General features: G+C 42.6%; 1 protein-coding gene across 1 annotated transcript in view; it reads left to right on the forward strand.

The window, feature by feature from the left end:
- The window catches only part of LOC122641603 (novel plant SNARE 11-like), an 81,959-nt gene extending 75,553 nt beyond the window's left edge, over window positions 1-6,406 (forward strand). Inside the window, exons 8-11 of the mRNA XM_043834890.1 lie at window positions 4,039-4,095; window positions 4,190-4,282; window positions 4,372-4,446; window positions 6,295-6,406. Of these exons, the coding sequence (XP_043690825.1) occupies window positions 4,039-4,095; window positions 4,190-4,282; window positions 4,372-4,446; window positions 6,295-6,375 (306 nt within the window). The 3' untranslated portion in view covers window positions 6,376-6,406. The remainder of the gene's footprint in view (window positions 1-4,038; window positions 4,096-4,189; window positions 4,283-4,371; window positions 4,447-6,294) is intronic.
- Window positions 6,407-12,233: the final 5,827 nt, after the last annotated feature.

Genomic DNA, 12,233 nt, shown 5'->3' on the forward strand with positions numbered 1-12,233 from the left:
ACTTGGATGGATCCTCCTCTACTGCACCCACTACTTCCACTGCTCTACAGGTCTCTACTTCATCTGCCACTACACCCTGGGTAATTGACTCAGGGGCCACGGATCACATGACTGGTAGGTCTCAGCTTTTTAACTCCTACTCAGTTTGTTCTGGAAAAGATAAGGTAAAAATTGCTGATGGTTCCCTTTCTTCCATCTCGGGTAAGGGAGATGTCCAAGTTACTCCACTTATCCCTTTGAAGTCTGTCTTTCATGTTCCCAACTTTGCCACTAATCTTCTTTCCATTAGCCAATTGACTAAATCTTTGAACTGCTTTGTCACATTTTTTCCTACCCATTGTCTTTTTCAGGATTTGGTGACGAAGAGAGTGATTGGCAGTGGACGTGAGACTGATGGATTATATGTTCTGGACACTTGTGCTTCCCCTGTGACGATAGCTCAATCTTATGTGTGTGGGCAACATGGCGGACGTACACAGGAGGACATTTTGCTTTGGCACCGGCGTTTGGGACATCCTTCCTTTTCTGTTATGAGAAAAATGTTGCCACATTTATTTACCTCTTTTCCTGTCAATCATGTTTTTCATTGTGAACCTTGTCTTTTTGCAAAAAGTTGTAAGACAGTTTATCCATCTTCTAGCAATAGATCTATTTCACCTTTTCACATTGTTCATACTGATGTTTGGGGCCCTTCCCCTGTTACTTCTTTACGTGGCTTCCGCTACTTTGTCTCCTTTATTGATGACTTCTCTCGAGTTACTTGGGTTTATCTCTTGAAACAAAAGAGTGATGTCTATGTTGCATTTAAAAACTTTTATGAGTTGGTTTACACTCAGTTTCAAACTCGTATTCAGATTGTCCGTTCTGATAAAGGTGGAGAGTATATGTATGGTGGTTTGGAGTCCTTTTTTTCTGACCGTGGCATTATCCACCAGGTGGCTTGTGTTGATACCCCTCAACAAAATGGGGTTGCTGAAAGAAAAACCGCCACTCTTGGAAGTAGCCCGGTCTCTTTGGTTTACAATGCATGTTCCAAAAACCTTTTGGTCCGATGCCTTACTCACTGCAGTCTTTCTTATCAATCATATGCCCTCCAGTGTCTTGAACTTCAAAGTACCTCTTGCGGTCTTACCCTTACTTTCTTCTTCTTTTTCACTTCCCCCACGGGTCTTTGGTTGCATCTGCTATGTCCATCTTAGCAAATCTGCCCACACTAAATTGGATCCTAAGTCCTCGAAGTGCATCTTTCTTGGGTATTCCTCTACCTCTAAAGGCTACACCTGTTATCACCCTCCTACCCGTCGGTGGCTTCTCTCCAAAGATGTTTCTTTCTTTGAACATCTCCCGTATTTTCAGTCACCTCTTCAGGGGGAGTGTCGTGGTAGTGAGGTTGAAGAGGCTCCTGAGTTTCTATCATTTCCTTCCCCCTCTCTCGTCCCTATTTCCCCATTTCAAATTGACAAGGGAAAGAAAAGGTCCGAGGATACTGTTGTTGAGGGGGAGTCTCCGAGTGCAGAGGTGAACAGAGAGCAGGGGGAGCTACTTGTGTACACAAAGGACAAGAGAAATCCTCCTTCATGGCTCCCTATACAGAAGACCTGCCAAAATCCTCCTTCGTCTCCTCATCCTGAGACAGGTATACCTTCCTCTACTCCTACACCCTCAGACTTAGATCTTCCTATTGCTCACCGCAAAGGAACTCGAGCTTGTACTAATCCCATTGCCAAGTTTGTCTCCTATGATTCTGTCTCCCCTACAGGTATTGCTTTCACAGTGGCTATCTCCTCCATCTCTATTCCTAAGAATGTAGTAGAGGCCATGGCTGATCCAAAATGGAGAGAAGCAATGAATACCGAGATGGTGGCCCTTGAGAAGAACCACACTTGGGATCTTGTTGAACTCCCAAAGGGGAGAGTTCCTGTTGGATGCAGATGGGTATTCACAATCAAGTTCAAGTCTGATGGTACTGTAGAGAGATATAAGGCAAGACTGGTTGCTAAGGGCTATACCCAGGTGTATGGCACTGATTATCAGGAAACCTTTGCTCCAGTGGCCAAGCATAACTCCATTCGGGTACTCCTCTCAATGGCTGCAAACCTTGATTGGCCATTATACCAGCTTGATGTAAAGAATGCTTTCTTACATGGTGACTTAGAAGAAGAAGTCTACATGCACTCTCCCCCTGGGTTCAAGCATCCTAGTGGCAATGGAAAAGTGTGTCGTCTCAGGAAAGCGCTTTATGGCCTTAAACAATCTCCTAAGGCTTGGTTTGAGAGGTTTAGGCAAGCTATTCTACAGAATGGATACATCCAAAGTCAAGCTGATCACACTTTGTTTATACAAAGGAAGGGCAACACTATTACAGCTCTTATTGTATATGTTGATGACATTGTGGTCACGGGGAACAGCGAAACTGAAATCACAAAGCTTAAACTTTACTTGGCTCGGCAGTTTGAGATCAAAGATCTTGGTCCATTGAAGTATTTTCTGGGGATTGAAGTTTCAAGATCCAAGCAAGGGATCAGTGTTTGTCAGAGGAAGTTTGTCCTTGATCTACTTACAGAGACAGGGTACTTAGGGTGTAAACCAACCTTCTCTCCTATTGATCAGAATCACAAACTAGGAGAAGATTGTGGTGAGCCCCTTGTAGATGCTGAAAAATATCAGAGATTAGTAGGCAAGCTAATCTATCTTTCCTTTACCCGACCGGACATAGCCTATGCTGTTGGCGTGGTAAGTCAGTTTATGCATGCACCCAAAATGGGACATCTTGATGCAGTGTATAGGATCCTCAGATACTTAAAGTCATGCCCTGGAAAAGGTCTTCTCTTCTCTAGAAATGGTCACTTGAGGATCGAAGCATACACTGATGCTGACTGGGCTGGATCTATTTCTGATCGAAGATCCACTTCGGGATACTGTACTTTTGTTGGTGGGAATTTGGTTACTTGGAGAAGTAAGAAGCAACCTGTGGTGGCTAGGTCAAGTGCTGAGGCAGAATTTAGAGCTATGGCTCACGGAGTGTGTGAAGTCTTGTGGCTGAAGAGACTTGTTCAGGAATTGGGATTTGAGACTGTCAAACCTATGAGTTTATATTGTGACAACAAGGCAGCCATAAGTATTGCCCACAACCCAGTGCAACATGATAGGACCAAGCATGTTGAGGTTGATAGACATTTTATCAAGGAAAAGATTGAGTCAAAGACCATCTGTACCCCTTTTGTGAAGACGAATGAACAAGTGGCCGACATCTTCACCAAAGGACTTAGCACTCATCACTTTGACTGTTTATTGAACAAGCTGGGTATGTATGACATATACCACCCAGCTTGAGGGGGAGTGTTAAGAATAGGAGTTTAAGGGTATTCTTGTATATAACCACATGTATTTTATATTTCTTCTGTTATTTGTATAAGGCCAGGGGCCCCTGTGTAATTAGTTATTCTTTTTCAATATAAGGAAGTTTGTCTCTAGTTTGAGAAAGAAGAGATTAAACACAACCGTATGTGCTCTTCTCTTTCCCTCTCTTTTCCTTCTTCTCCTTCCTCTCTAAAACTGAACAGTACCACCAAGGTTATTTCTCTTTCCTATGCCGATTACCATTACCATTAGATCTCCTTTTGATCTGCATCAGGCTATCTAGAGAGCCACCATCCACAAGAACCCTGTAAAGAGGTAAAAGAAGGACAAGCGTGACCAAAAGCACTACAGAACCATGTCCACAGATCAATAGCCAACTTACATAATTATTGTTCACTTGAATGAAGGTTAATTAATTGGAATTCTTCTTCCTGTTCTTGAAATAAGTAGGATACAAGTTGAATGCTATTATAAACTGTTATTACTTGGTAGCTTCTATGGTAACTAATAAAAATTCCTTTCACATATTTTATGCTTAAAAATTAAGTTATCCATAAATGAAAAATAAAAGCAATTCTAATACAGAATAGCTTCACCCATTTTGGTGATGATAAATCCTAGTACCCTTTTCTTGAATGACTAATTCAAATTGTGTTTCTTGGTAAATGTTGATTGTAGGTTGTTCAAGAGACTGCCAATGTTGGTGCAGAAACTGCAGCTGCTCTCAAGGCTCAGGTGTTTGACCTAATAAAATTATTTCTTATCATTTCATTTAGTTGACCACTTTTTTTGACTTTTCAGTTAAGCTATTACTGCTTATTATTTTCAGACAGAACAAATGGGTAGGATCGTTAATGATTTGGACTCTATCCATTTTTCAACAAAGAAAGCTTCAAAATTGGTTAAGGAACTTGGTAGACAGGTATTATTCTTATATATTTCCAACTCTTTGTACCATGCTGAACTCCAGTTTGTGCAGGGTGTGATTCACTGATATGTTCTTATCTTTAGGTTGCTACAGATCGCTGTATTGTGACCTTACTCTTCATTATTGTTCTTGGAGTTGTAGCAATCATCATTGTAAAGGTGGACACTACTTTGATTCCCATGTTCTTGTTTAATTTTCATCACTAAGTGTTATCTAAACCTTGTTCTATTTTATCTTAAACAGAGTACCTAAAATTATTCAAATCAAAATGAAATAGACAATTACTGTTTTTGAACTTTACAGACTTTTATTTTAAGAGTTTTTCAATGTGGCCAAATACTTTCAAGTAAAGGATTAAACACCAATAATTTCTTGAAAAAGAAAAGGCTTGACAACTGAAAATATGAGGGGAACTGGAAAGTCCTGTACATGGTGGGTGGACCATATGATTAAGATGGGCCATAACATTTGTCATGGTGAGAAATCCAAAGTCAACCCTGCCTCCAGATGTTAGAATGACCAAATCAGCCCTCATGCTGAAATAGAAGGGAAAATTGCTTCCCATACTGACTATGTAGGAAAATTTTCAATTAAATATCTATTTTCATGCCCTATTTTTGCCACACAGATGGTTGGTTTTGGCATTACGAGCCCCCTAGATTGGCCAGCATGTTGAATCCTATGGCCTGTCTCAAACATATTGGCCACATATTAAACTTCAGTTCCCTTATGATTGGCTGCACATCAGATTTTGGCCAAGCACAAATAAGTTTTTCTTTTTCTTTTTTACCCGAATTCTCTCTTGGTTCTTGTAATGTCTGGAATATTGCTTTTTAAATTGGAAAAAGAGAGAGTATGGAAGAAAATATCCTACCGACAATACTTCTCATCTTTACATGCTATTCTTAATTATATTAAATATGGCTTTGTCAGAGAAGTAACATAGTCTCCATGTTTGGCTTTCGTCATTTTTTTTTACTAATCAAAGTAAGCTTAATGCCAGTTTTAGGTTCCATTATATTGTTATGTCATATAGTGGGCGAGCCTTGGCACAATGGTTGAGTTGCGTTATTGCAACCTGTTGGTTGCGGATTCTAAACTTGGAAACAGCCTCTCTTGCAAAGCAGGGGGTAAGGCTGTGTACATTTGCCCCTCCCAGACCCTGCAGTAGCGGGAGCCTCGTGCACTGGGATGCTCTTCACACTCTACATTGTTTATGTCATTTACCATATCTGTGGCCTTGAAATCTATCCTTCAAGAAGATTGCTTTGTAAAGAATCTCATACAGTCATACCATTTTGCATGCTTTTCTGGGATCTTCTTTCATAACTAACATTTTATCAATTAATTTAATTAGAAATGTTGGAATTATGTAAGAATCCATTTAGGGGTGCAAGTTTTGACCAAGTTTGTTGTGTGTAGAGAGCACTTTAAATTCTCTAATTTGCTTATGCCATGAAAGTTACTATCCCTTTCTTCTAATGACAATCTAATTTGAGCTTTTTCATTAATTCCAACTACATAGATGATGAATGGTAGAAGTATGAAATTCAAGTATGGGAAATTATCTGATAAAGTCAGTGGGAGTGGTTCCCATCAAATATTTCTTTCTGAAATTTAATTTCATTCTTGGAGCCTACTTAAAACTTTCATAACCCAATCATCTCCAATGGATTGTGCCCAATCTAAATAGTACAGACAGGTCTCATCTTCTTTAGAACAAGATTGGTCAAGGAAAATAGTTATGTTGGATAGTTGCAAAGAAGCATTCTCAAACATCCAATAGAAGTTCCAAAGTTCAAGTGCATATTGCTCTAGCACATGCCTCTTAGAGACCAACATTTCTTCTCCTAGGGATTAGGGAATCGATTTCTTTCTGTAAGATAGAAGTCTGGATGCTTAACAAGTTTTCTCAGTTTCCTTCCTGTTAGACTTTCTCATCTTTCTTTTACTTCAATCTTTGAATAACAAGTTCAGCTAAAATATGTGTTCTGTGAATTGTTCAGATTGTGGACCCAAAAAACAAAGATATCAGGGATGTTCCTGGGCTTGCTCCTCCTGCAACTCGAAGACTTCTTTGGAATTAGAGGCAACAGAGAGCATTCATATTCTTCCAAGCAGCCATTAATTGATTGCTCAGTCAGACCCAGTTCTGCCAATATTGGTCAGAAAATGATTTTTTATTTTTTATTTACTTTTTTCTCTCTTCTTCTTTTTCTCTCACAGATCATAAATTATTCGGACTCACAATATTCTTGGTATATATTTCCTGATTTGAGGATTATTGTAACATCCTAATGTACTATTCTCAATGTTCATAACTTATATGTATTCACTAAGAACTAAGAAGTAAGGATCCCATATTACTGATTGGCATTGCTTATATGTATCTGACATAAAACTTAATTGTTCATTGAGTCACTAGAACTCCATATGATGCTGGAAGGCAGGATAGTCCCATCCCTACCATGAGGACAAAGTCTATACAAAAATAATACTGTTGTTATATGGGTCCAAGGGTAAATCTGTCCTTGGGGGTATTCGTGTATGTAGGTTTTAGTCCCACGTTGCTTAGTTGTAGTTTTGTCATATGATTTTAATATTATAAATAAAGGCTGGGCTATAATCACATTGATCAAACCAGTATTCACGGAATTCCACATGATATCAGAGCCAAAAATATTCCGAGGATATGGGAATTAAGATTTTGTTCCTTTTTTTCTTTTTTCTCTCTCTCTCTTCTCCTTCGTGTTTCTACCCTAAGACCAGTAGCCACCACCGCCAGCCCTCTGACACCACCAACAGCATTCCGCCAGCCCTCCACCACCAGCAACCCTCCGCCACCTCTGTCGGCCCTTCTTTTACCCCCACCAGGCCCTCCCACCCCTTCCACCACCACCGCCAGCCCTCCCAGGGCCTCCCCCCTTCTTCCACCTCCACCGCAAGCGCCCCCCCCCCCCGCCACCTCTCGCCTTCCTTTCTTTCTCGCGAGAGGGTCTCCCTCACCTTGCTGTTAATTTTTTCCCACCCTTGGTGGTGAGTTGACTCCCTCCAAGGGTCCTTTTTTCCTCCATATGATTTAATTATTTTTGTTGGCCTTGTTTTTTGAGTTCTGCGATTTTTTTGAGCCACCATGCCTGACACTTCGGAGATCACCTCTGCTTCTTCTGGTTCTGATGGTTCGTCGCAACGTGATTTTGTTTCGTTTCCTGTGAACACCATCAAGTTAAATGGAAGCAATTATCTTATGTGGTCTCGTTCCTGTTTATTTGCAATTGTTTCCCATGGCTTGTCTGGCTACATCACGGGCACCATAGTCAGGCCTACAAAGACTGGTTCTGCATAGGATCGCTGGATGAATTTTAATTTCTTGGTCATGTCGTATCTAGTTAATGCTGAGAGCCAGCCACTTAGCATTTCTAGTGAGGTGGTAAGAGATTAAGTAATAAGTATCTAAATATGCTTTGACTAATGTTTAATGAAGATTAAGCTGGGAATTAGTAGTTAGACCATGGTTTTCTAAGCAGCCAGAATTAATCTGTTAGGACATTTTTAAACTTAAAGAAAGAAGACGAAAAGAGGAAGAAAGAAGAAGGAAGAAGAAGGAAGAAGGAGAAGAGAAGATGAAAGCTGCTGATTTGTGTATGTAATTAGATAAGAATTCAGATTAGACTATACTGTTGAACCAAGGAGAACTTGAGGCATCAATGTTGGGATTGAATAGTAAGGAAAGGAGCTGTGGGGAAGGGGAAGCAAAGACATTTTAGCTTTTCTTGGTTTTAACTTTTAAAATGTGTACAGGTGAACTCCGTCTGTAATGACGAGACCCCTTCTCCGTCTGTAATGACGTGTTTCCTCTACCAGCACCTTCGTCTCTACTCTCCCCTTTCTCTTTGGATTTCTCTTTGAAGTTTCAGTCATGGCACCGTTCAATGAAGATTTCCTTAGCTCCTTTGTTGATCCACTAATCTGCCATCTCACCATAGTGGTCCTGATTTTCGCATATTACTGTTTAGAGATGTTCGGTGCCCTAGTTTTTCTCTTCGAATACCTCCTATAAGAAAGCCTCCTTTTCGCTTTGCCTGCTTGTACTACCGCTCTTTTGTGTAACCTCCTCTTTAGTCTTCCCTTGTCCCCCAGCTCTCTGTTTAGTCTTCCCCTATTCCTTCCCCATGGCCCCTCCGTGCCCTCAAGGTGTCTTCTCTTGCCACCCACCTAACAACCCTATATGAGACACCCACAGAGCCACCAATCTTTCGCCTCCACCAAACAGAACTCCCATCAGAACCCCTCCACCACAACCACACCCGCCGGCTATAGATACCATTGTTGATCTCGATGATGAGACTGAAGACAGAGCTCAACAGGTTTGGTCCAATACCTTAGTTGGGTCTATACTCCAGGCCAAGCCATACCGCAAACAAGCGGTTAGTGAAACTCTTACTCAAGCCTGGAATGCTCGGTTGCCAGTTGAGATTTCACCCTGGGAGGAAAACCTTTTTCTCTTTCGCTTCCACCATACAATGGATATGCTAAATGTCCTAGAGGAAGGTCCTTGGACCATAAATGGAAACCTACTCTTACTAGAGCACTGGAGAGACGAAGGGGCCTGGAGCTTCACCTTCTCAGATTTTTGGATCCAAATCCACTCTGTCCCAACTGATTTTCTCTCCCTAGAGCTTGCACATAAGCTAGCGGAGATGCTGGGAATTCCAAAGGAGGCTATGCTTATCAAAGGGAACCAGTTTGGAAGTAGAGTTCAATATCTCAGATGCAGGGTTAAAGTTGATATCTCAAAACCCCTCCGGCAAACCCTATCTATAAGATGGCGTTCAGGTATCTTGATTGATCTTAATATCAAATACGAACGTTTGCCTATTTTCTGCTATGTTTGTGGTTTAATAGGCCTTAAGGAGAGTCGTTGTGCTACTTTCTTTGGTACCTCTACGGACAAGCCCTATGATCGAAGAATGAGTGGGCACCATCATTTCACTTCTGAACTCAGGGGAACACCGCCGGATAAGCGTCTGATTGAGGCAGCTGAATCGCTTCTGTATGAGGAATCAGCAACCTTCCAAAAGACCCAAGCATCTGCCACCCCCTCAACGACCCATACTACTACCACCCCGCAGAGTCCAGCCATTGCCGCCGGGACAGAGCATAGTAGCAGGAAGGAGAAGAGGACTGCTGGCACCGCCCTCATTCCGTTGCCACGTGTGATGGATCATCTTCACACGTCCCTCACGGTGCACCAGCCAGCTGCATCAGTACACCAACAGCCTACTACATCACGTCCTACTACGTACGGCCTGACATCTTGTGCCCCACCTCCTGATACGCTCCCTACCCAGTGCCAAGCAATCATTCCCGTCCCATCCTCCCATTCCTTAACGGCTGATCCGAGGCATGAATTACCCATGCTCCAACAAAACCCTGCTAACCACCTGGACCCCACCCTTTCCGCAGCCACCTATCTGTCAAATCTCCTACAGCGTGGGGAAATGGCTCAACCTCCACACCTATCCCACTTGGACCTGGCCCAGAACCTTCTGAGACTGCTACCTCAAATAGCAAATTTCTCTATAACCGGAGTGGGACCAAGCCATTTCCAAACCCAAGACCAATCGCACACCCCAACCCATACTCACATTGGGCCTTATCCTTTACCCGAAGCCCACCAGGAGCCTTACCCTTTATCCGAAACCCACCATGAGCCTTATCCATTACCTACATATCGTCCACCACCTACTCACCTTTCTGCTATGGCCCCAGCCCAAATTCCTACTCCACCATCGACCCAAACTTCCATAATCACCCTTCCAAACCCCGATTACCATCCCCACTCACCTGTACTTAACCTCCAAAACCAATCCCCACCACACCATGGCCCTATGTTTACTGCACGGAGAACTGGCTCAATACCACAGGCACCATACCCAGTGGGGGGGAAGAATGCTGATAAACAAAGGCTCACCAACGAATCATCTCAGGCCAAAGCTATCTAGCCGAAGAGACAACGAAGAAGCAACAACCCTGAGGCTATTATCCTACCTGTACCAAAAATACAATGGACCATTTTTTAATGGTAACCCCCGTGGAGGATGGCGAATTGCCCCTCCATGGGAAGCAATGAAGCTGATAAGTTGGAACTGTAGAGGTCTGGGGACGCCTCTCACAGTTCACTACGTGACTAAGCTCTCTCAACTGGAGAAATTGGACATATGTTTTTTTATGGAAACAAAATGTGTGAAGAAGAGGATAGACGTTGTGCAAAAAAAACTTGAGTTTCAACACGGCTTCTCTGTTCCACCAAACGGTGCTTTTGGAGGCCGTGCAATCCTGTGGGGGGATCAGATTCAAGTGGATATCCTAGAATACTCTAACCGCTATATTGACTGTGCTACATCCTTGGAGAGCCAGCAGAAGTTTTATCTCACCTGTGTCTATGGGGATCCTATTGCTACTCAGTGGCAAGCCGTTTGGAATGAGCTTATTCGTTTAAGCCAAGGGCGAGCTCAGGAATGGGTGTGCATCGGAGATTTTAACTCTTTCTTGTCCTAGAAAGAAAAAGATGGGGGGAATTGCACTGGTTCCTGTGACATAGCTCGTTTCAGGAGTATGGTAGAAGCTTGCCAATTAATGGATCTTGGTACCCACAGTCCAACCTTTACTTGGAGTAATAAAAGGCTGGGGTCAGCAAACATTCGAATCAAATTGGACCGTGCTTTCTCAAATTTGGAATGGCAATCAAACTTCCCTGATGCCAATGTAATTGTTAAGGCTGCGGTAGGGTCAGATCATTGCCCTTTGATCCTAGATACAAATGGCCAGATTAGTAGAGGAGCTCGGCCATTCCAGTTCCAATCTATGTGGACAAGGCACCAGGACTGCAAGCATGTGGTCTCGTCTTCGTGGAAGGAAACCACCCAAGCTTCACATCCGCTCTTGCACACCAAACTTTCCATTTGTAAGGACCAATTGATTCAATGGAACTCCCAGGTTTTTGGACACCTTCAAACCAAGATTCAGAATCTGAAGGGTGAATTGGAACTCTTACAAGGCCTGCCGTGCTCTAAGGCTTCCCAACAAAAGGAAAATGAGATTACTGGTGCTCTCAAAGAGGCTTTGGCCTGCGAGGAGGAATACTGGAAACAGAAATCGAGAATACAATATCTGAAGGAGGGGGATCAAAACACTAGCTTCTTTCATGCTAGCACCATGCAACGACGACACCATAATCGCATCCTTAAATTGAGACTCAAGTCTGGCGAGTGGACTAGCACGGAGAACCAAGTTTATAAGGAGTTTGCGCGATATTATCAGGAAGTCTATCGGTCGGAAGGAGTGGATAACACCAGCTTGGACACTGTCCTACAGACCATCCGACCCTCAGTCGATGAATCTATGAACAAGCTCCTCTGTGCCCCTCCAACCATGGAGGAAGTCAAGCTATCTCTCTTTGCCATGGCCCCTCATAAGTCCCCAGGTGTGGATGGCTTTCCTCCTTATTTTTTTAGCATTTTTGGGAACTTACGGTTGTAGATCTATTTGCTTTTGTTTCCACTTTCTTCAATTCAGGAAAACTACCTCAGGGAAGCAACAATACCCTCATATGCTTAATCCCTAAGGTTGAAAATCCAACTGGTGTTGAACAGTTTAGGCTAATAAGCCTTTGTGGGGTCGCTGTTAAAGTTATTACCAAAGTTTTGGCTACTCGGCTCAAGCTCATCCTTCCACCCACAATTGCCACAACACAATCTGCTTTTGTGCCTGGAAGAAGTATATCCGACAATGTGTTTATGGCCCATGAATGTTTCCATTACATCAAACGAAAGAAGAAAGGAAGGACCCATTTGTTTGCAGCAAAATTAGATATGAGGCGTGCTTTTGATCGTATCGAGTGGGAATTTCTTAGGAGACTCCTTACCCAGTTGGGATTCTGCTC

Source organism: Telopea speciosissima, chromosome 10 (genome assembly GCF_018873765.1).
Source record: "Telopea speciosissima isolate NSW1024214 ecotype Mountain lineage chromosome 10, Tspe_v1, whole genome shotgun sequence".
Classification (NCBI taxonomy): domain Eukaryota; kingdom Viridiplantae; phylum Streptophyta; class Magnoliopsida; order Proteales; family Proteaceae; genus Telopea; species Telopea speciosissima.